The sequence below is a fragment of the Crocuta crocuta genome, unplaced genomic scaffold, assembly GCF_008692635.1.
Source record: "Crocuta crocuta isolate KB4526 unplaced genomic scaffold, BGI_CrCroc_1.0 scaffold427, whole genome shotgun sequence".
Lineage (NCBI taxonomy): Eukaryota > Metazoa > Chordata > Mammalia > Carnivora > Hyaenidae > Crocuta > Crocuta crocuta.
The window spans coordinates 4,041,248-4,065,979 of record NW_027533273.1 but is presented as its reverse complement, the minus strand read 5'-3'; the positions used below and the strand labels follow the sequence as shown (position 1 = coordinate 4,065,979).

The 24,732-nt window shown below is 40.0% G+C and overlaps 1 protein-coding gene across 11 annotated transcripts in view; it reads right to left on the bottom strand.

Annotated features, from left to right (window-relative positions):
* Positions 1 to 24,732, bottom strand: part of NCKAP5 (NCK associated protein 5) — a 1,056,676-nt gene that overhangs the window by 161,688 nt on the left and 870,256 nt on the right. For all 11 annotated transcript variants that reach the window (XM_077747834.1, XM_077747833.1, XM_077747835.1 and 8 more), the window contains one exon: positions 20,755 to 20,871. In XM_077747834.1, coding sequence (XP_077603960.1) covers positions 20,755 to 20,871 — 117 coding nt within the window. The remainder of the gene's footprint in view (positions 1 to 20,754; positions 20,872 to 24,732) is intronic.

Below are 24,732 nucleotides of genomic sequence, written 5' to 3'. Positions count from 1 at the left end.
TTGGAGAACAGAAACAAAATTTAGCTACTAAAATAGTCTGGAAACTTAGTGAACAATCAATTGTGATAATCCGGCTAGCTGCACAAAGGGTACACATGAGCATCTCAAATGTTCTATTTTGATATGGGATTCAAGCAGTGAGTTGTTGTTTTTTCCTTCTTGCAATGGATATGACGTCATAATAAGAAGATAATTTTGCATCAGAGGCAGCAGCTTAGAGATGATCTCTTTCAGTTTTTCTCGTTTTTACGGCAAATTCTGCTCCAGCATTCATAGTAATGACATTTTGCACTCATATTATTATAAGATTTTTACATTAATTCAAGGATCTCAATGCTTGCCTTGAACAATGTCAAATATAACAGTGAAATATGAGCAAGGTTTACTGGAAACCATCTGTGTGCACCTCATAACAAAAAATGCACAATACACTCTATTTTGAAATTCCAATTTTCTTCACATTAAAATTGCCCTGAAATATACCTATTATGCAACTTGATTCCTATGACACAATCCTTTATCCACTATCCCCTCCCATTTAATATTTTGCTATTTAAGAGGGAAAAACAATCCTAAAAAGGAAAAAAGGAAGAAAATGAAGAAAATTCTCTCTTTTAAGAGAACTCGTACTTTGAACTTATAAAAGTGAATATTAAGGGATGTAATTTACTCGGTAAAATCTTCAAAACAGGTATGAAGGAAAAGAAGGATATGAAATAGAAGGTGTCAAATACAAGCTGAGTGAATAAAAGGTAAAAGTACAGTTATAGTACACACCACCATTAAAGATTAAATCTTAATTTAGGATTTATTTCTTAGTTAAGGAAGTAAATAGATAGGCTTCACAGGGTCCCTGGACATCTTGAGATTATAAGCAAATTTTTCACTGCATGCAGGAAAAAAACCTACTACCTTCTCAGATTCTCCAATCATTCTGGGTATATGCTGCCCACATTTTTCTTCAAAATTAACCACTAAATTAGACTGATAGACTAATTCAGGGTATATCCCACTTATCCAGTGCTAGCGTATCTCACACACATATTCTTGCGTAAGCATTCATTCTGAATCACAGAGCTAAAAGCCTATAAGGATCTCCTTAGAGCTAAATATTCCCAGAGAATCCCAAGAAATACAAATTCTCAGGAAAATCCAAAAACAACCAAAAAACCGAGAGTGGAGAGAAACTGACTGAATACAGTATATTTTGGGTCTACAACCTCATTTCTCCAGGTCAGGTTCTCAAAAATATTCATGCTGAGCAAAGGGATCACTTATTGCCTCTTTCCTGTCTTCTTGCCTCCCCCATGCAGGCCACTGAGCTCATAGGGAGAGAAAGGAAAGAAGGCAGCTTCTACTCCGTGACAGGTAATGTGCTCGGCATTTTCCATGCTGTTTAGACAGAAAGTTAAGGTTCTAGGAATTGGAGTAACCTGTCCAAGTTCACCCAGGCAAACTGTGGTGGAGTGCGGACTTAAATCCCAGCCAGCTTGGATCTCAGCAATCTTTCTGCCATCTACAGAGTGTCGCCCGCCCCAACCTCTCAGTTCTCTCCCACACAGAGTTGGATGTTGTTAGCCAGCCAACTTAGCTAAACTATTTCCCAAGGGCATCTGGGTGGTTTGGTTGGTTAAGCATCTGACTTGGGCTCAGGTCATGACCTTGCGATTTGTGAATTCGAGCCCCATGTGGGGCTCTGGGCTGACACCTCAGAACTTGGAACCTGCTTCTTATTCTGTGTGTGTGTGTCTCTCTCTGCCTCTCCCCTGTGTGCGCGCGCTCTCTCTCTCATTCTCTCTCTCTCTCAAAAATAAATAAATATTAAAAAAAAATTTTAAAGTAAACCAATTCCCAAAGCTGCCCATTATGCTGCAAGCACATTTCTTGGGTAAATTTCAAATGTATTATCCCATGCTCATGGTGGGAAAGGTACAATGCTGGGAATCAGGATGCCTGGCTTCTAGCCTGCTCTAAAGAGACTATGTGACCTTGTACCAGGCGCAAATCAATCTAACTATCAGATGGCGAGGCAGGTAGATTACACAATCTCGAAAGTTGAGATGTAATATTCCAAATCTATTATTTCTTGGCATAAACATGTTTCTAGGGAAAGGCCTTTGATCACATTACTAGGTTATTAGATTCAGTGCCCTTATTCAGGGAAATATCAGTTATGTCCACAATGGTTTAGTCCATAATTTAGACTATTAGGACATCACCCAAATGTATTGTACTTGATTTGTATAAAGTGTAGCACATTGCTAAATCCAAACAGACCCTTAAATGCCTTTTAACTGGATGATCTGCTGAAAGCTACTGCAGTATTTGTGTGTGTAGGCCCAGGGAAAGTGATGAAGGTATAGTTGGAGACAAGCTGAAGCTTTGGAGCAGAAGAAGGACCATAGCTGAGAAAAAGCAGCAGCCTCTGGGAATTTCATTTTCTCATATGTAAAAATAGCAATAATAATCCAGGCTTATAGTAAGGGTTCAGTGGGATGTCTTTTGTCTGCTAATAAGGTACAAAGTGACCTCAAAGCAGAAAAATCAAGCATTATCTTAGATTTTGATTTTGAGACATGAGGCTGACAGTTATTGATAGAAATCGACCCAGGTAAGGGATACAAGCTTCTTCAAAGGCAGAAAAGGCTGCTATAAGTTGATTGCATAGAGATGACTTTAGGGACAGGAGATTCCATGATATTTCCCCAGTTTTTCAGTCTCATGGAAGTGCCCTATTGCCTCACTGTTCGTGTCCAGAGATTTCCATCAGAGTTGTGGAAAATCTGCCTGGGGCTTATGTGTGTATTTATGTGTGACAGTGGTGCTTGGTGGGTGAGTACATGTCCCTTTGTCCCTGAGGCCAGTCCCAACTGCTCTGGGACAGCCAGGTACACAGGCCATGCATCAGTCATCAGGAGAGGAGAGCACCTTGCCCTGGGAATATGTATCTATGTCTCTCTGACCAGTTTGGAAGCTACTGTGAGCCTGGGTCCCAGCACATTTGTGACAATGGCAGAAGGCCAGGCACAACTAAAGGTCAATCCCATTTGTTTCTAGTGTCTGACTGCCCCAAGTTACACTGAGCTTCAGACCTGCCTGAAGTTCTCCCCTCATGGAGACACGGCCTGGTCTGGCGGGGCTTTGCTGAGAGATTCTAGATGCTTCTACTTGCCTTTTTGGTGTACACCCTTTTATTCTCCCCCCCCTCCCCCCGCCCCTTCCCTGACCCATGCAGCCAAGACTTCAATGATATTCTGATAGGTTAAAGACTTGTTCTGGAGTCTCCTGGAGAGCTGGCGGCAGACTGTGAAATCACTGCCCGGTTCCAGAAAGTGGCTCTCAATTATGTCAGGGTAGGTCTCAGACAAGTGCACCCTCGTGGCAAGAGAAGTGATAGAACAAAGCCAAATTGCTTTTCACTCCTGGAAACACTGGTCTTTCATGTCAGAGTTTGGGTTACTTAATCTTCTTGTGCCAGGAATAAGATTTCCCTGGTGTGACATCTGCTGATAGCAATGGACATTCTGTGACTTGGAATGCCAAGAAATTAATGCTCCAATCTGCATAATCAAATCCCCAGGTAAACATCACCATTCCTTTCTCAGTACTTTCTATCCCTTGCATTTCCAAATCCTTACATTTACCCCAAATTCATAAAAAATGCAATACTTAATAACAATTTTACTGGGGGAGCTTTTAAGGTTCCTGTGATAACCATTTACTGCATGAAATTCACTGAATCCAGGATCATCAGGTTTTCTTATGCATTTGAAACATGAAAAAATATACACAGCCTGCATGTTGCATGCTATGAGGTACATTTCTTGAATTTCCATGTCAATCACTTAGTCTATTCCAATATACTGCTGATTTATGTTCAGGTTTTAAACCTCCATTTAACGTTAAAATCCTTAAAACAAACCTTAGCCACAGAGGGCTTTTCATTTTTCATTAGTTTTCTTAACTCAGCTTAACTCAATTCTTCCTCTGATAAAAAGCTAGAAAGAATTGTTGTTGAAGGACACAGTGACAGAAGACTCAATTAGCGTGACGCTCCTCACTGGGGTTCCTGTCCCTCCAGAGCTCAGTGGCTAAACCTGATATGGTTGGAAGGGACTGGGGAGACCAAATGAGACCAAATTAGGTTAAGGCAACTTTATGATTTTCGAGTTCTGATTAAAGCCAGGATGTGCAGTTGATACAAACATAAATTCCAGTATTTTCCATTATTGAGCTTCGTCCCGAGTTTGGTCTGCACATTGCTTTTTAGAATGCTGCTATTATTGGGGCGCCTGGGTGGCTTAGTCGGTTAAGCGTCCGACTTTCGCTTAGGTCATGATCTCGCGGTTCGTGGGTTCGAGCCCCGCATCGGGCTCTGTGCTGACTGCCAGCTCAGAGCCTGGAGCCTGTTTCAGTCTGTGACTCCCTCTCTCTCTGTCCCTCCCCTGCTCACGCTGTCTCTCTCTCTCTCTCCTAAAAATAAATAAAACATTAAAAAAAAAATTTTTTTAGAATGCTGCTATTATAACAAACTTCTACTCATCCTTCAAAGTTCAGTCTAGTGGGCAGCACCCCATAAGGCTTCCCTCACACCCCAGATAGTGTTCATCACTGTTTCCTCGACTCATAAATATTTCTGTCTCATTTACTACTCTATTCCACAATCATTTATTCATATACCCTGTCTCCTTATTGAATGAAAACCTCAGTGTCCTCAGTAGGTGATCAATGAATTGTTGCTGACATAACGAATACAGCGATACCTGCTGGCTGTACTGGGAATATGACTGCGAAGTCTGGTACCAGCTGTTCTGAGCACATACATCATATTCTAAGATAAATCCACCCTCTCTAGAGCCAAGAAAGAAAAGTGGGATGCAGACCAAATATGGCCCACAGATATTTTATTGGGCCTCTTTGGTATTACCAAATGGTTGAGTTGGGTGCCTATATTTAAAAATTGAGACACTGCTCACAGAAGTCTGCATTTCCAGGTTCTTAAAATACCTCAAGCTATGGAAACACCTCATCAGCATTTCTATGTGGTCACAACTGGCTGGAGCTGGTAGCAAAGGACACACCTCCTTTGCTTATTACTTCCGTGGGCTCAGCCCCTTATGGCGGTTCAGTCTGCCATGCTGGCCTTATGGCGTCAGAGTTTTCAGTGTCTCAGGCAGGAGGATGGCGTATGTAGAGGCAGCCCTGCACTCCTGAGGGCGATATTTAGGACACATCTAGTTTTAGGAGGCTGCCAGGAACAGGAGGCCAGGTGCCTTCCATGAAGTAACTTAAAATTCGGGTAGCGGGTCAGAACAAGAGAGATAAAATCTCATACGTCCGAAAAAATATGGAAACATCAGTTTCTGGGCCAAAGGCATATCTATGCGACACAAGTCTCTACAGCTACAGGAAATAAACGATTCCAAGATGAAACCCAGATGAGACCCTGAGGTCTCACTGGCAACAGGAAGAGATAAAGCAAAAGCAAAAAACAAAACGATGACGACAAAACTACAGCTCATTTAAAAGGAGAGATGAAGTTCTCCTCAGTTGTTGCAGCTTATCTAAACACAAAATTGTGAAGTCTTTCTTCACTTGTGTGCCCAGGACCCTAAGGACTGTACACACTTCCTTCTTGCTTTTCCCCCTCACAGTGGCCTCATTTGTGAAGCCATTTCCTTCTAACGTCCTCTGTCGCAAGCCTTTCCATGCGCCTCAGAGGTTCACTCAATCCTTAATTCCCTCCACATTTACCGAGGCTCACTTCTGTTTGAGTTAAGTATTGGGAAGATTCTAAGGTCAACAAGGCAAGGAAGGCTTTCATCCCTATGAAGATAAGAGGTAACTTCCTTATAACAGGCCACCTGTACCCCTGCCAATTACATAATGCTGACAGGAAGCACATCACAGCACAGCATTTAAACAAGATACATGGACAAGTAAGCCCAAGTGCTGCGTTAAAAGAGAAAGAAAGAAAGAAAGAAAGAAAGGCCCCTCAAATGACTTGGGGATGAAGATTAAACATGTATTGAAACAAAAAATGTAGCATACTTACCAGGTGACATATCAGTACAGGCTGAAACCTAGCAAGCAAGGTGTGTGTAGGACACAGAAGGGTGGGGAGGGCGTGATTTTATTCCAGGAGCACTTCCACAGCATATGGATATACAACGGCATTGGAAGGAGGAGGGAGATTTCCTAAGGCCGTCACATCTTTGCAGAGGCTCTTTCTTCAGGCTTGCACTTATATTCTCCCTCGTCCCCTAACAAACTTCTTTGTGTGTTTCTAGGCTCATAAGGGGGTGTCCCTTCCTCTGTCAGTCCTTCCCCAAGCCCTTGATCCACCAGACTTCGTCCCCCCGCCCTGTCGCCCTGCCCCTGTAGCACCTCATGTGCCTGTCACTGCAGTGCCATGTTGTCCTTGGTACTTGTGGACTACAACTGCTGAGGAAACGCACTTCACCACTGAATCCCTGGCACTAACCTACATCTGGTGCTTCAGCTTGATTAAGTGAAAGAAGAGGGACAGCAGGGGTGGATGGGCGGAGTTGGAGGAGCAGCACTTCCAACAGGGGAATGACATACAAAATGGAACAGTTGAAGGAAAACCCATGTCACACTCTGTGGAGTGAAAGTATTTCTGCTTGGCTAAAGTAAAGAATTTGTGTCAGAAAGGAAAAAGAAAAAAGAAAAAGGAAGCTGTTGAGGGTGAATCAAGTCTATAGAGAGCCTTGGATGCATTATGAAGAGGTGGAAGTCACATCTGGCCATAACCCGGAAGATTCTTCCTCATATCGTCTGTGGCTATTACTCACTTGCAAGCCAACCTTGTGTGGGGCATCTAATAATTGAAAACCCTGCCCTGCAGAAGCTGGGTGATCTTTCAAAGTGTCCTTTACCTCCTAGAAAGGCCACTCTCTGTACTTCAGATGAGTGACTACCCTTTCCAGAGCTTACTGCATGAGAGCGGATCCCTGCCGCACATTCCTTCTATGTTTTCACGTCTGACAGATGCCCACACCGAAGCCGCCCAAGTCCTCTGATCACGCGGGGTAACAGATCACCACTGGCGGTGCTCTGCCACCCGGGCCCTGGTGTCGCTCACCATTCCTACAACATCACAACTCCTGTTCCTGCTGTCACTCTGTGGGTCTTTCTAAATCAGATGCCAGGTCCGTAGGGCAGAGCCAGAGGCCACCTCCAGGCCTGCACAGACCATCCCGAGGGAAGAGCTGATCAATTTTAGAAAGTCATAAGGCAAATTTATATCTTCACTGTGTGGGAAGCCAGGTGGCTGCTCTAAATATGTGTGGATTTTTTTTTGCCACTTCTCTTGACTCCTTCTTAGCTTGTGGTTCAAGAGAGGCACAACCAATCCAAATGAAAAGCCTCCAGTTCCAGAACTGAAGAACCATTGACTCATCTTTATCCAGTCCTTCACCCAGTCACCCACATCTCCCTTGTTGCTTTCGGTGTTATTCTAAAGTCTCCTAATTACTTCTTCTTTTCATCTCACTTCTTATCCCAACTGTGTATATTTAGAAAGTACCCTAAAGGCAGGTGTGCACACCTTTAAGAAAAAGCAAATATGTACATTGAAACACATTTAACATGGTTGATGTTTTCTAATTCTCAGAATGACCAAATACCCTGGAGTAGATACGTTGGTTGTTAATTGACTGTTCAGTTCTGGGTAGTTCTGCGTGGCTGTGTTCATTACGCAGTCACAAGTTCTAAGGTAGCAAAGGGTGTACATGCCTAAAAAAATCCTGCTTCTCAGAAATAAATAAAGGATTAAAAATATGAACTGGGTAACTAGCTAGAGGGAAACTAATGGAAAAATGTATCTAAGTGGACAGAAAGTGGTATAGTCTTCAAGCTAAGATTACAATCTTACCACCATTAGAAACAACCCCCTCAAGGGGCGCCCGGGTGGCTTAGTCGGTTAAGTGTCTGACTTTCACTCGGGTCATGATCTCGAGGTTCGTGGGTTCGAGCCCCGCGTCGGGCTCTGTGCTGACTGCCAGCTCGGAGCCTGCAGCCTGTTTCAGTCTGTGACTCCCTCCCTCTCTGACCCTCCTCTGCTCATGCTGTCTCTCTCTCTCNAAAAAAAAAAAAAAAGAAACAACCCCCTCAAGAGTGATGTCATCAAGATGGAGATAGAGGATGTTCCTGACCTCATTCCTCCTCACAAGAAGACCAATCATCCCTATATGGGACACCACTATGAATATCCCCAAACATAGGGTAAGGCTGAAGCAACCCCTTGGACTACAGAGACCAAGAGAGACCACACCGGAAGGGTAAGAGAAATTACTACACTCTGACTGCATCACCTCTCTGAAAGGCTGCCAGACCACTGCACCAAGAGGCCCCTGGGGACTATGGTTTCTCCAGTGGGAGATAAAAGAGCCTGAGATGGACATCCAGGTCCCTCAGCATTGTGGGTCACTTCCTGGGAGGTTCACTTGGGTCTCATCCTATTGGGATTGCAGAGGGCTCTGTGGAGCTTGAGCACTGGAGACAGATAGGGATAGAAGAGAGGGGCAGGGATTATAGCCATGGGACTTGGATCTGGGAAGGCCAAGTTCCCCCTTGCAATGGCACATGAGAGTTCAGCCAGTGGCTTTGCCTATCTGCAGAGATAAGCCGGTGACCACAAGCCAGGGTACTTGGTATGCAGTTCTGTCTGATTTGGGTCCCTGAACAATGAGCTCTGGACCTGTTCTGCTACCCCACACAGGCAGGGGAGCAGATTTGTGGCTCCAATTACTATTGTAGCTTCCAGCTCCACCTGACCAGGAAACCTAACTGGAGCACCTGGGAAGCTGTGTAGCCCATCCTGCAACCCTGCTTACAATGGCATTTGAACAGAGAGCTCAGCCAGCAGCTCTTACCATCTGCAGAGCCCAGCTGGTGGCCTCATGCAGCCAGGAAACTTGGTGTCCAGTTATGCCTGATTTGAGTCCTTGGTTAATGAGTTTTCCCAACTTTGAAAGTAGTTCTGCTATGTCAGCAAGGCAAGGAGGTGGGCTCACGACCCCAGCTACTGCCAAGTATAGATCTCAGTCTTACCTGCCCAGGAAGTATAACCAGAGCACCAGGAGTTTGCTTGGCCCACTGTAGAGCCATGTTTTGTAGTGGCACTTAGAGAACCCAGCCAGCAGCTCTGCCCATCATCAGAGCAGATGGCCCTGTCTGACTAGGAGCTCAGTAGACAGTCTTTCCTGATTCTAGTCTACAGCTAACAAGGTATAACAACTTTGGACCTTATCTCATGACCTTGGCCAGGCAGGGAAGCAAATTCACAGGATTGTTCGACTGCTGTGTATAGCACCCACTCCCACCCAATTAGAAAGCCTAACCAGCAAATATGGAGCCCATCCTCCAGCTGCATGTTGGAAGGGACCCACGCCAGCAGTCCTACCCAACTGTTCCCGGCCAGTAGCACTTCCAACCTATGATCTAGATCAGTGCCTCACCCAAACAGAGACCCCCGCATAGCAAACCCCACTTCCTACCAGCCCCACTTGCCCAAGAATGCTACCCAAGATATACAGAAACCTCTTCAGAAACTTATTCAGATCAATAAACTGTCTGAAAAATAATTGTAAGTGTCCTCTTAAAGAAGTTTAGTAAACTAGAAGAAGGATACACAGAGGCAACTACACAAAATTAAAAATATAGTGCATAAGCAAAATGAGAAGTTCAGCAAAGATGAAGAAACCATCCCTAAACAAAACAAAAACAAACAGAAATCATAACGCTGAAGAATACAATGACTGAAGAATTCAAGAGAGAACTTCAGCAATAGACTCAACCAAGGAGAAGAAAGAATTAGTAAACTGGAAGACAATTTATTTGAAATTATCCTGTCATTGGATAAAAAGGAAAAAAAAAAGAATAAAAAGGAGTGAAGAAAGCATAAAGCACTTATGGCTCATAGTCAAGAAAAAAAATAAAGATGTTATGAGAATCCCAGAAGGAGAAGATAATGAGAAAAAGACAGAAAATATATTTAAAGCAAAAATGGTTGAAAACTTCCCAAACCTGGGGAGAGATATGGACATCCAAATTCATGAAGCTCAAAAAATCCTGAATAGGTTGAACCTGATAGGGCTACACTGAGACACATAATAACTAACCTTTCAAGTCAAAGACAAACAGATAATTTTGAAAGTAGCCAAGAGAAAAGTGACATGTCACATGCCTGGGAACTTCCGTAAAACTATGGGTGAATTTCTCAATAGAAACTTTGCAAGTTAGGAAAAATGACAAACTATATTAAAAATATAGAAAGAAAAAAAACCTAAACCCCGAATATTATACCTAGTAAAGCCATCCTTCAGAAATGAAGGAGATAAAGACTTTCCTAAACAAACAAAAGCTGAGGGAGTTCATCACCACTAAAACTGCCCTACAAGAAATGCTAAAACGTGTTCTTTACATGGAAATAAAGGTATGCTAATTAACATTATAAAAACATGTATCTGTATGTGTAAAACTCACTGGTAATGATAAATATTACCAGTATTTATTTATACTACCAGTATGTAGTCAAAGACAGATTTTTCTAATATTATAACGATGGTGCATGTCCACTTACAACTCTGGTTTTAAAGTAAAAGCAAATGCATTAAAAATAAACATAAGTACAATAATTTGTTATTGAATATACAATATAAGAATGTGTACATTGTAAAATCAATAACCTAAAATGTGACAGGGAGAAGAGAGACTATAAAGCCCCTTTCTGCAATCCAAGTTAAGTGAATCAGCTTATGATAGGATATTATAAATATAAAATATTTCATATAAACCTCATGGTAACTACAAAGGAAAAACCTATAGCAGTTATACAAAAGATTATGATAAAGGAGCAAAGCATATTGTCATAAGAAGTCAACAAATCACAAAAGATAATAGCAAGATAAGAATCAAGGAACAAAATATCTACAAAATTAAAAAACCAATTAACAAAATGGTAATAGTAAGTCTCTAGTTATCAATAATTAATTTACACATAAAGTGATTCAATAACTTGAATTAAAAGACTTAGGATGGCTGAACTGAATTTTATAAAAAAGATCCAGAGATATGCTGCCTACAAGAGACTTATTTTGGCTTTAAAGACATACATAGATTGAGAGTAAAAGGATAGAAAAAGATGTTTCAACCATGGTAAACCAGGAAAAATAAAAGGAGTAGCTATATTTAAGATAAATGGATAGTAAGGTAAAAATGGTCAAAAGAGACAAATAAGGTCGTTATATAATTATAAAGGGGTCAATCCATCAAAAATACATAATTATAAATATTTATATACCCAACATTGAAACACTCAAATATATAAAGAATATATTAACAAAACTAAAGGCAGAGAGATAGCAATACAATAAGAGAGAACTTCAATACTCCATTCTTAACAACTGATAGATCTTACATACAGAGAATCTATAAGAAAACAGCAGATTTGAACAACACTATAGACCAAATGGACCTAATAGACACACACAGAACATTCCATCCAACAATAGCAAGATACATATTTTTCTTAAGCACCAAGGGAATATTTCCTCTCATACATGAGACAACAAAACAAGTTTAGGCAACAAAACAAATTTAAGAGTATTGAAATCATCCAAGCATTTTTTCTGACCACATTAGGATGAAACTAAAAATCAGTAACAGGAAGAAAATTAGAAAACTCACAAATATATGAAAATTAAACAATATACTCCTGAACAACCAATGGATCAAAGAACTCAAAAGATAAATAGAAAAGGTATCTTGAGACAAATAAAAATGAAAACACAACACATCAAAACTTATTGGGCATAGCAAAAGCAGTTCTAAGAGGGATTTTTACAGTGATAAACACATATATCAAGGAAAAAGAACAATCTCAAATAAGTAATCTAACTTTAACCCCCAAGGAGCTAGGAAAAAAAAAAAAAGAACAAGTTGAGCCCAACATTAGCAGAAGGAAGGATGTAATTAAGATTAGAGGAGAAATAAATGAAATAGTGAACAGGAAAACAATATAAAAGATTAACAAAACTAAAGTTTGGGTTTTAGGAAACATAAAAGTGGTAAACATTTAGCTGGACTAACCAAGGAAAAAAAGAGCGTTCAAATAAGAAAATATTAAATGAATAAGGACACATTATAAATGATAACAAAGAAATACTAAGGATCAAAAGAGACTACTATGAACAGTTAAATGCCAATAAATTGTGCAACATAGGGAAAAAATAGGAAAAAAATGTCTAGAAATATACAATTTAGTACAACTAAATCATCAAGAGAGAATGTGAAAAGACTGGTAACGAGTAAAGAAATTGAATCAGTAATTCAAAACCTATCAGTAAAGAAAAGCCTAGGACCAGATAGTTTTGTTTGTAAATTTTACTAAACATTTAAAGAAGAATTAATGCCAATTCTTCCAAACTCTCCCAAAAAATTACAGTGTATAGAACACTCCCAAACTCACTTAAAAAGCTAGCATTACCAGGATACCAAAGACAGATAAGGACAGTTCCAGTAAAGAAAACTATGGGCCAATAATCCTGATGGATGTTACATAAAAATTCTCAATAAAATACTTGTAAACTAAATTCGACAGCACATAAAATAGATCATACACCATGATCAGCTGGGCTTGATCCCTAAGGCACAAGAAAGTTTCAGTGTATAAGAATCAATAAAAATGATATATTACACTAATAAAACAAAAGATAAAATCATATGATCATCTTAGTAGGGACAGAAAAAGCATTTGACAAAATTCAATATTCATTCATGATTAAAAAAACCTCTCAACAAAGGTGTGGAAGGAACCACCTCAACATAATAAATGCCACAAGCTAACAACATACTCACTGGTGAAAAATTTTTTTCTATAAAATTAGGAACAAGACAAAGGTGCCCACCCTCACCACCCATACTCAACAGAGTACTGGAAGTTTAACCAGAGCATTCAGGCAAGAAAAAGAAATAAAAGCCATCAGAATCAGAAAGAACCAAGTAAAACTGTCTCTATTTGCAGGTGAATTGGTATTATACATAAAAAATCCTAAAAACTCCACCAAAAAGTGATTAGACGTAATCAATGAATTCAGTAAAGCTGCAGGATACAAAATCAACATAAAAAATCAGTAGCATTTCTATACACTCACAATGTATTACCTGAAAAAGAAATGAAGAAAACAATCCCAGTAACAATAGCATGATACCAATAAAATATGAATGGATCTAACCAAGAAGGTGAAATTTCTATTCTGAAACTACTAAACACAAATGAAAGAAATGGAAGAAAACACAAATAATGGAACGATACCAATGCTCTTGGGTTGGAGAAACTAATGTGGTTAAAATGTCCATATTACTCCAAATCATGGATAGGTTTAATAAAATCTCTGTCAAGATTTCAGTGGTATATTTTACAGAGAGAGAAAAAAAAAACCCTAAAATTAGTTTCTAACCACAAAAGACCCTAGGGAGCCAAAATAATCCTGAGAAAAAAAATAAGCTGGAGGCATAATACTCCGATTTCAAAATATATTACAAAGCTATAGGAATGAATATAAAATGTTACTGGTAGAAAAACAGACAGATGAATGAAACAAAAGTGAGAGACTCTCCCCATCGCCCCCCAGTAAGCCCCATGCATATATGGTCAACTAATATCTGTCAAGGGAACCAAAAGCACTCAATGGAGAAAAGACAACGTTCAATAAATGGTGCTGAGAAAACTGGGTATTCACATGTAAACGAATGAAACAAACAAAAACTCCTCTTTTATACCATGCACAAAATTAACCTGAAATTTCAGGGTTAAGGCTTAAATGTAAGACCTGAAACCATTAAAATTCTACAAGAAATCACTGGGGGAAAAATCTCCTCAAAATTGGTCGGGGCAATGATTTGCTGGATATGAAACCCGAAGAACAAGCAACAAAATAAAAAAGAAACAAGAAAGAGCACATCAAACTACATGATTCTTTACAGACAAACATATGATTAGAAAGAAAGATAGAAAGAAAGACAGAAAGACAGAAAGAAAGAAGAAAGAAAAGGAAAAAGAAAACTAATGGAATCAGAGAAAATATTTGCAAATTGTGCCTCTGATAAGAGGTTAGTATCTAAGATATACAAGAAGCTCATACAACTCAATAGCAAAAAATCAAATAACCTCATTTAAAAATGGGCAAAGAACCTGAACAAACATTATTTCAAAGAAGATATTCAAATAGCCAACAGGTACATGGAAAGGTGCTCGGTATCACTAATCACCAGCGAAATGCAAATCAAAACCATGAGTTGTCATCTGAAATCTGTTAGAACGAGTATTACGAAAGAGACGAGAAATAACAAGTGCTGGTAAGGAGGCACTACTGGAGGGAGTGTAAACTGTGACAGCCTCTATGGAAACAGCATGGAGTTTCCTCAAAACATTATACATAAAGCAACCATATGATCCAGCCACTTCTGGGCATATGTCTAAAGAAAACAAAATCATTATCTCAGTGAGATATCTGCACACTCATATTCATTTCAGCATTATTTACAATTGCCCAGAGATGGAAACAATACAAGTGTTCATTAATGAATGAATGGATAAAGAAAATGTGATACACACACACACACACACACACACACACACACACACACAGGTGTACACAATCCAATGACACATGAATGAACAACAACAAAAATGTGATGTAGGGATGCCTGGGTGGCTCAGCTGGTTAAGTGTCTGATACTCCTGATTTTAGTTCAGGTCATAACCTCAGGGTCATGAGATCAAGCCCTGTGTCAGGCTCCATGCTAAGCTTAAGATTCTCTCTTAAGGATGGAATATTATATATACATGTATATATTATATACTATATATATTATATTATTAATATATTATATTATTAATTAATAAATTATATATACATGTATTATAATATGTGTATATAAAATGTATATAATATATACATGTATATATAATATTCTATTCGTATATATACATATACATATATATGGAATATTATCAGCCAAAAAAAGAAAATCTTGGCATTTTTGACAACATGAATGAACCTTGAGGTCACTATGCTAAGACAGAAAAAGACATGTACCATACGATCTCACTTATATGTGGTGTGTAATAAAATAGAACTCATAGAAACAGAAGAGTGGTTGTTGCCAGAGGTTGAGGGTGGGAGGTTGGGAGAAACTGGAGAAGTGGTCAAAACTTCCAATTATAAAATAAATAAATTCTGGATACGTAACATACAACATAGTGACTAGAATTGACAATACTGTATTGTATATTTGAAAGCTGCTAAGTAAGTAGATTTCAAATTTCTCATCATAAGGAAAAAAATATATAACTATGTGAGATGTCAGATGTTAACCAAAATTACTGTGGTGATTGTTTCATAATAATTATGTGTATCAAATCATTGTGTTATATACCTTAGACCTATACAATGTTATATCAATTATATCTTAATAACTCTGGAAGGAAAAATAATAAAGGCAATGACACTGTTGCATACAAAAAAAAAACACAAACAGAAGAAAATTCTGCCCCCCTCAAATTATGTTCCATAAAATGGTCTGTAATTAAGTGTTGAGCAATCAATAAGTATCTACAATGAATATATATTATGAACAGTGATTATATCGGTGGAAGGTAAAATGCCACATTCAACATAGTTCTTGCCTTCATAGAGATTGAAAAGAAAGGTTAACATGAAATACCCAGTTCCCTAAACTTTTGCACCGCATGACTTCCACCATCCCTGTCATGAGAGACTAGGATTTTACAGTTCCATACAGGAGGACCATGACCTGCTTAATTGTGTAGGATAGGTCATCAACACTAACAGAGCTTCAACGGTTAAAATTCCAGGAGCACAGCCATGGCCCTGGGGCCCTTCAAAACTGGTAGCACTGGCCTAAGTCTCAGAGAAAGGGATTCACTGCTTGTGGGTAGATGGAGAGGTCAGAGTACAATGCACTGTCCTGCCAAATCAGATTTATGAAATACATTTATACTCTGAAAATAAAGACTTAAGAGAGAAAAAAACAAGTCAGAATTACAATAGAGCTAAAATTTTTTTAAAATTTTTTTTATTTATTTCTGAGAGAGAGAGAGAGAGACAGCGTGAGCAGGGGCGGGTCAGAGAGAGAGGGAGACAGAATCTGAAACAGGCTCCAGGCTCTAAGCTGTCAGCACAGGGCCTGACACGGGGCTCGAACCCACAAACTGTGAGATCATGACCTGAGCTGAAGTCAGATGCTTAACCCACTGAGCCACCCAGGTGCTCCTGAAGTACAGTAGAATTTTAAAATCCTCTAATTTATATGAAATACTACCATATAACAAAACACTAGCAAAAAAATAAAAGCACTCTAGGAAGTGACAGCAGATGTTTACACCTTTGTTCTAAGCTGTCAGATTCTCAACTCTTTGCAAGAATAATCTACATTACAACATTCTTTTCTTTCTATCTTGGCCTAAGGATATGAGTATGAGGACCCTTTGAAATATCAGATGAGAAGGAAAAGAAAAAAAAAAACTGTGTTAGACCAAAAAATATGAGAATAATGTTTTATCAGAATAATGATAACACAGGTGTCCAAAAGAAGACAAAAACAGAACACAGGAAAGGGGAAAATCATGGGTGCCACAAATCAAGAGGCTTTCAGAAATGTGTAAATATGGTCATTTCCTTGTTGTGATTTCACTGCAGAAGCCCTCTGATCCAACTTGATCACAAGCGTTCCAGTTAATCAAAATGTCAGTTAGACTATGGAATCAGAAAAATGTCCCTCATGATCATTTGTATTCTATAGAGGGAGCACAGAAAGGAGGGGGAAGGGAGAGCCCTGAGCCAGACCACGGGTTTAGATTCCCACTCTGTCAACTACCAGCTGGGGGACTTTGTGCCTGACAGACCCCATGGTAAAAATGGGTGCAATGATACTGCCCGTCTCATAGGATTGTGATGGAGACTAAATAGGTGAGCACTATAAAAGCTGTAGAACAGTATCCTATATGTGGTAAACACTATGTGTTTGTTAAATAACACTGTTGGTAGGGCCAAGGTCACTTCTTTGCCTGGGGATCCTATTATTCGAGTCTGGTTTGTTTGCCTGTTTGTTTGTTTATTTATTTATTTATTTTTAGGAGAGAGGGATATCAAACACATGCTTTATGCGTTGTCTATGCATCTATCTTTGTTTTGTGTTTTCTTAACAGCGTAACAAGAACTTAAAATCATTTGGGAAGCAATGTGCATACAGAATGCCTCTATATTTAATACAATTCTCCAGCTCACATAATTTTTTTAGTTAGGTACCTATATTTCATTTGATCATAAATGTTTATTTAGTGACTTGCCTTTATACGCGGTTTTGAAGCACTCAACTTTATTTTATATACACAATTCTTACTATATCCTATTTCATCAGTATATAGTAGTTTAAAAATTACAGAATTACCATTTAAGTACTACTTGCAAAAACATACTGAGTCACAAAGATGGCTCATTTATGGCGAGAATTCACCTCACCTCATAAAAGAAGTAAATATACTTAGTAAAGAGTTCTCTAATAGTTGCCAATGTTTGGTAATTTGAATGTTGTTTAACATGATTTTACAAAAGGAAATGGTGAACATTGGTTAATCTGGCTAATGGGTTCAAATAAGGTTAGAGACTCCAGTTCCATTAAGAACTTTGGAATTTTATTTGCTTTGCTGGCCTCTTAAGTCTTTAGAATTTAGCTCAACTTGCTTATTTTAATAGAGAGCCTTGCTACTGTGATCTGTTACTACCCCTAGTCCCAGAAATACCATTCTGGAAATGGACTCCCCACAGAAGATTACTGCTATTCTTAAGATTTTAACTTTCAGGCTAGATTTTTTTTTCCTCGGCATGGACCTGGTTCCCTTTGTAAATTTCCAAAAATGTGTCAGCTGGTCCATAGAATTATCCTTTTTGTTTCTCCTATACACAAAAAAATTGCTATATAATATCCATGTAACCTCTTATTTTCTATTTTTAAGGGACAAAGAATTGACTGGTTCTTATGAACGATTTTTCTTTTCTACTTTTTACAAACTATCTCCTAAAATCATAATGGGTTCAACAATCTTTCTGTATTTCTCTTCAAGTGGGCACTTTACATTGTAGATAATCATTAGGCTGTATTCAGCAGATAGCAACTAATTCTGGTTTCAAAGATATACAGAAAACTACTTAGAAATCTACTGTAGTGAGTCTCCAGTCTATGGGCAGAAGCTGTAAGGTCAATAATACCTCGAACCAGGGGCACTGGTGGATTTGCCACACCCCAAAGCCACACACTCCAACAGATTAGGCTGGATGGGCATGACTGCACCATTCCAAAGCATCCACATAAGAGAGCAAAAGTTGAGGAGAAGTGAGGTCATAAACTTCCCTTAGGTGTATGCAAAATAACTCCCACCTTACAGAATAAGTTGGTGTCATATATTTATTATTCTGTTCAACAAATAATTATAGAGCTTCTATAGGTGCCAAGCAAGCACAGCCTTCTTTTACTTCAGCCAGAGCTCCACAGTATGATTTTGTGACACCAGAAAATGAAAAATACAAGTCACATAATTAACAGACCCCCTGAGAAGGCAGCAACTCAGTCTATGTGTGATAGACGGTGGAGCGCAGGCATCCAACTTCCTACCATTCTTCTTTACAGAACCATTAATGGCCCATCTTTTAGAAATGTTATTCAAATTATAATGGCTCCCGAAAGTGAAGATTATTTGGGGAGGAATATAAAGTGGTTGGCTGAAAATACCCAGTGAATAAACACTGAGTTCTATTGTTAGCATACACATCATTTCCTGCCATTTGGATATGGATTTCAGAAATTTGTGACAACCAATGAAAAAGTTTAAATATCCATGGCACATGTGTTTACTATGGAATTAAGCCACCATGATTCATAAACAGAGATGATAGATCCTTAAACATTGCCCCAAAAAAGCCTGAAGTTAAACCAGGCAAAAGAGAAAACTTCATGTACATGCAACAGCTGTTAAAAGTAGTTATACTATTGGATCTTTATATGAGAGAGCAAAAGAAATACAACTTTTTACAGATGCAAGGTTCTCCATGATAAACATTTGTTGTGGTTGAAACCAGGAAACAGAAGAGATAGACCAATTTTTTTCTGCATAATTTTTGAATCATAATGTATGAATGATGCTTTAACAGATAAAGCAGAGAGGAAATTATTTAGGAGGTGAGATCTATTGTGCAATTCAGAGACCTGTTTTAATTTGGGGGGGAAATTATATTTTGATGTTTGCTTTTACCAAACATCTTCCTTTCTCTGAAATGACCTGCAATTTCTCATTATTTCTTGGAGGAGCCGATGAAAGATGTTTCTGCCAAAGTTCAGAGGGTAAATTGGCAACAGTGTCCCAGCCATCTGGAAAAGTGTGGTCCTGTAGAACTTCCTATGGTGATGAAAATGTCCTACATATGCACCTTCCAAAATGGTAGCCACTGTTCATATATGCCTTTTCAACACCCCAAATGTGGCTAGTTTGACATCGGAACTTAATTTTTTTAAATGTTTTATTTACTTCTAGGAGAGAGAGAGAGAAAGCGTGAGCAGGGGAGGGTCATAGAGAGAGGGAGTCACAGACTCTGAAACAAGCTCCAGGCTGAGCTGGCAGTCAGCACAGAGCCCGACGCGGGGCTTGAACCCACCAACCGCAAGATCATGACCTAAGCGAAAGTCGGACGCTTAACCGACTAAGCCACCCAGGCGCCCCGGAACTTAATTTTAGTTTAGTTTTCAATTTCAGTGGCACTACATGGCTAGTGGTTATAGTGCTGGACAGTGGAGTCTGGAGAATACCTCTGTCCTTTCCCTTTCAGCCAATTAGACCAGACAGCTGGGGATTCTTTTTTGTACACTGTCCCCTGTGAAGCCTAACCCTTTGCTAGCTTAGCCTCAGAAGGGCTCTAAGCAAGTCTCTAGGGAGCTTGTCTGAGCAAATACACAAATTAATAGGATTTGAAAAAAACCCAGGAACCGCAAAGATAAGCCTTACAGCCCCCTTTGCCAATTCATGTGCCTCCGTATGAACCAGATACAGTCTCTGGTGTGTTGTCAGGGATGGCTTCAAAATGATTCAGATGGCTTGACTTTCCATGACTTTGCATGTTATGAAGGAAGTAAAGAAGGGGTTCAGGGGGAGCATTTAGACAAAGGGAACCTGAAAAACACTGAGGCAGAATACAGGAGGAATTGTGTGTGAGCAGGAACTCTGCACACAGAGACATATGAAAGAAAAACAAACCCCAGCAGAATTTTTGATTACAGAGGGAATGAAATAAAGAAATGTACTTTGGCATTGCATAAAACTCTTCCTTCCTTATCACGGACCACAAGATTACTAACACTAGTCCCCAAAGTAATCCATTATTTCCTGACTCCATTCTACAGTTTACTAGAGGACACCTTCTGGTGTCCCTTTTACCTGTTGGTTATTTGTTGATGTATTTCTTTATCTAAACACAGCTTTAAAAAGTCAGAAATTTAAGAGGCATTCCATTTTAATGACATCTCTCGAGAAGGGAAAGAATCAGCATTCTGATGCACTATGCCTTGCCTATGGAGATCCTGGAAACTTTTGAACTAAAGTAACTTCTTGTCAATAGCATTTCAGTAGCAAAGATTGTTTTCCACTGAAGCACATACCTGGAGGAGATCAGAAGTTGGTCTGATTCGCTGTTGGAACAGGATGCTTAAGGTTCGATTCTGTTGTTCTAAATCAAACACTCTTGTTTTCAACTTTACACATTCTTCCCTTAGATCCTACAGCAAACACAGTGAAAGAAAAAAAAAAGTCTGTAAGTGAAAGACACCTTTGCATATTATAACCATATTTTATCTGATATTTCAGACACATTAGTACAAAAATAGTATTTTTATTCTTCAGAGCCCCCAGGAATAAATCACACACAATGCTTTCTTCCACACAGCCCATTGTCTGATAGAATTATTATGTGCAGGGAAGACCAATTTGAAAAAAAAAAAGTAGCTTGAAATCAGAAGTGCATTAATCTAGCATGCTATTTTTGAAGATGGTAAATGTTAGCGATATGAAGCCAATTTAAGTTTCCACCTATATATTTTGCCTTTTCACTGTCTTCATAAAAGCAATCATAAAGCACAAAGACAATAATGTTTTTGCAGTAAATAGAGATTTGATGAACTAAGGAAACTATCCCTTTTGATAGAGCCTTCTGCTGTCATTTGTGGGAACAAGTTGGAATTCTCAGTGCTGAGGCTAATAGAGCCAGCGATGCATTTAGTGAGAGAGATGCAACTCTGAAGTGAAGGCTTTAAAAGGCCACTTGAAACCTATGCTCTGAACTAGTGGCTTTCCATGTATTTGGAGGGGTTCATCTCGATGCTGGGGAGGAAGTTGAGTGACTGTACGTGGGCATCCTTCTGGAGCAGCACTTTCCTTTTTTTTTATTTTTATTTTTATTTCTAAGAGAGAGAGAGAGAACGAGAGAGAGAGAGAGAGAGAGAGAGAGAGAGAGAGTGTGAACAGGGGAGGGTCAGAGAGAGAGGGAGTCACAGACTGAAAGAGGCTCCAGGCTCTGAGCTGGCTGTCAGCACAGAGCCTGACGCGGGGCTGGAACCCACGAACCGCGAAATCATGACCTAAGCGAAAGTCGGACGCTTAACTGACTAAGCCACCCAGGTGCCCCAAGGAGCAGCACTTTCGAATAGTGCAAAGACCACCCAGACTTTGTCCCCAGCTTTCACGAGGGAGGAGAAGGCACAGGAGCTTTAGGATTCTCCGGAATCTACTGACGAGCTGGCTTGCAAACCAGTTTGTGATAATAATGCTGGCAGTACTTAAATGTCCACACCCTCTTTGATGGGGTTTGAGAAAGACCAAGTTGAATAATGTCCCAATTCAGAGTTCTTCAAAAGCTGACCCTTTGCTACAGGTTAAACGTGGTCTTTCTTTATTTCCTAATTTATTTTTTTGAAGGCTTCTGCTCTTGTCATATGAAGAACAGCCATCTGCGTTTTTGTTCTTGAACGCTATTACGCACCCCTACTGCCCCCTGCCCCCACCTGCCATCAGGTTCCCTTCTCATCCACCTCTTCTGTCCAGTCCAAGTTTGTCCATTTTGACTGATGTCCATTTCAAAATCTGTACCCTCTCTGACACATTTTTAAATAGTTTATTTATTTTGAGAGAGAGAGAGAGAAATATACACATAGGGGAAGAGGGTCAGAGAAAGAGAGAGAGAGAGAGAGAGAGAGAATTCCAAGCAGACTCTACTCTGTCAGGATAGAGACTGATGTGGGGCTCGAACGCATGAACCATGTGACCCTGACCTGAGCCAAAGCCAGACGCTCAACCAACTGAGCCACCCGGGCTCCCCTCCTCTCTTTTATCTGGCATCCCCCAAAGACCATTCCATTTTCTGAACTCCAGTAAGCTCTCAGTGCCTTTCACAGGACATTTAGTACACACTACTTTGCACTGGTTTTATCTTTCATATTCTAGACTTATCTTGTCAATGAGATGGCACATCCCTCGAAGGCAGGAGTAAGAAGATAGACCAATGAACAACAGCACGAGTGTATTGTCCTTACACTCTTACTCCATCACCTGGCAAAGCACCACAGACAGTATGACCTTAATAAACTGCGTGATTATTTTGGTAAATGGGATGATGATGATGCCAAATTCTCTTCTCTGGTGTCAGTGTGACTGAGGCTTTAAGTTTCTCAGCACTTCTAGTTTGTGTTTCTATATACTCTGACGTGGGACAGCTACGGCCTTGCTCAAGGCTCTGCAAGGAAGAGAGAGCACCAGGCAACGGCCCTCATCCCCAGGCCCTAAGCCAGAGTCATGCAGGTGAGTGCGCCTGCCCATTAACCTGTGTCAACCTAAGTGTGTGAAGCCAGGCAGTTCTAGCTTCTGAAGCTTTACCAGAGCCCCATTATATCCAGTTTTATTTATTCTATTTACAGAGGGCAGGGAAATAGACCAACGTGTGGCTCACTGCACAGCTTATACTCTCCTCATCTTTTTGGTTAAATGGGTGGAGTTTATGCAGAGGATGGTTCCAACTGATTGCTACCTACAAATGCAGGGCACAGAAGAAGGAAGGTCATGTTCAGAATGAGGCACCCAGGTCCAAGGTCTAGGAGGGCAGCAGCTGTTCAAGGCAGGGGCAGAAATGTGTGTGTGTGCAGGGGGCCTGGGTGGCTCAGTCGGTTAAGCATCTGACTTCGGCTCAGGTGATGATTTCATGGTTCGTGATTTCCAGCCCTGGGCTCTGTGCTTACAGCTCAGAGCCTGGAGCCTGCTTTGGATTCTGTGTCTCCTGCTCTCTCTACCCCTCCCCTGCTCATACTCTGTCTCTCTCTCAAAAAAAAATAAGTATTAAAAAAAGAAGCATGTGTGTGCACTTGAGCAATATGCATCCGGCAGAGGCTACTTGGGGGGCCTAGGCACCACTCACATTAAAAGGCTAAACTGGTTTCCTTTATTTAGAATTCAACCTCTGTCTGTGTCTCACTTATTCTACTTTTTGTTCTTAACATGCCTATAACTCTCCCTGCCCCCAAACACTAATTGTTTTCAGTACTGCTAATTAAGTAATTAATAAAACTTGACTGTGAGGTAAATAAATATTAATACTACCTATTGGGTGGGAAAACTTAATCATTCGCATTTGCAGGTGACGAAATGGAAGCAGAAACATACAAGTGAGGATTTGCAAGGAGAAAGGAGACCAGGAAGGAAAAGCATCGATGATTTTTTGCTGCAGTACAGAGATACCTTGAAAAAGTTCTTCAGATGGGTTAAAAAAAAAAAAAAAAGGAAAGTAAATAAAAAGGAGGAATACACACACACACACACACACACACACACACACACACGATCAATATACTCCATACAGATTTTTTTGTACACGTGCCCAAATTTCAAGGGCCATTACTGTTACTTAAGATGGTAAAAGTTCATTTAGCAGGGACACGGTTTATTGACCTGGAGAACTATTCACTGCTCTTGGCCATCTAGATCAGCACATGGCAGGGGAGAAAACAGAAGCCTTGAGGAAGGAGACTGTGGTCCTATGATCATTGACAAACAGAACTGAGCTGCTCTGAGAATCTGTAGACATGAAAGAATCATTGCCTGTATTGTTCTAGTATTCTTATTCTCTTTAGTCAAGTCATGGATGGTAAGTGACGTCAGACAGTTATCATCCCAAGAAACTAGATTCAAAGCCATAGATGTGTGCCCACGTGCACACACATAAGCACAACCACATTGGGCAGATGGAAAGAGTGAGAGAGAAAAACAGTAATTTCTCTGACCCCTACAGTGAGGCCTAGGCAGAAGGTGACGGCCAGCTGTCTGCATCCTCTGTGCTTACAACAGGAATCCACTGTCACAAAGGAGCACATGACATGTACAGGCTGGCTACAACAACCATTATTCTGACCCTGACAGTCATAGAGGTGAGACCCACACTATCCTTCTGGTAAGGTGTTAGAAGCAAATGAACTCAGGGCATCTGGGTGGCTCAGTTAGTTAAATGACTGACTTCGGCTCAGGTCATGCTCTCGCAGTTTGCGGGTTTGAGCCCAGTGTCAGGCTCTGTGCTGACAGCTCAAAGCCTGGAGCCTGCT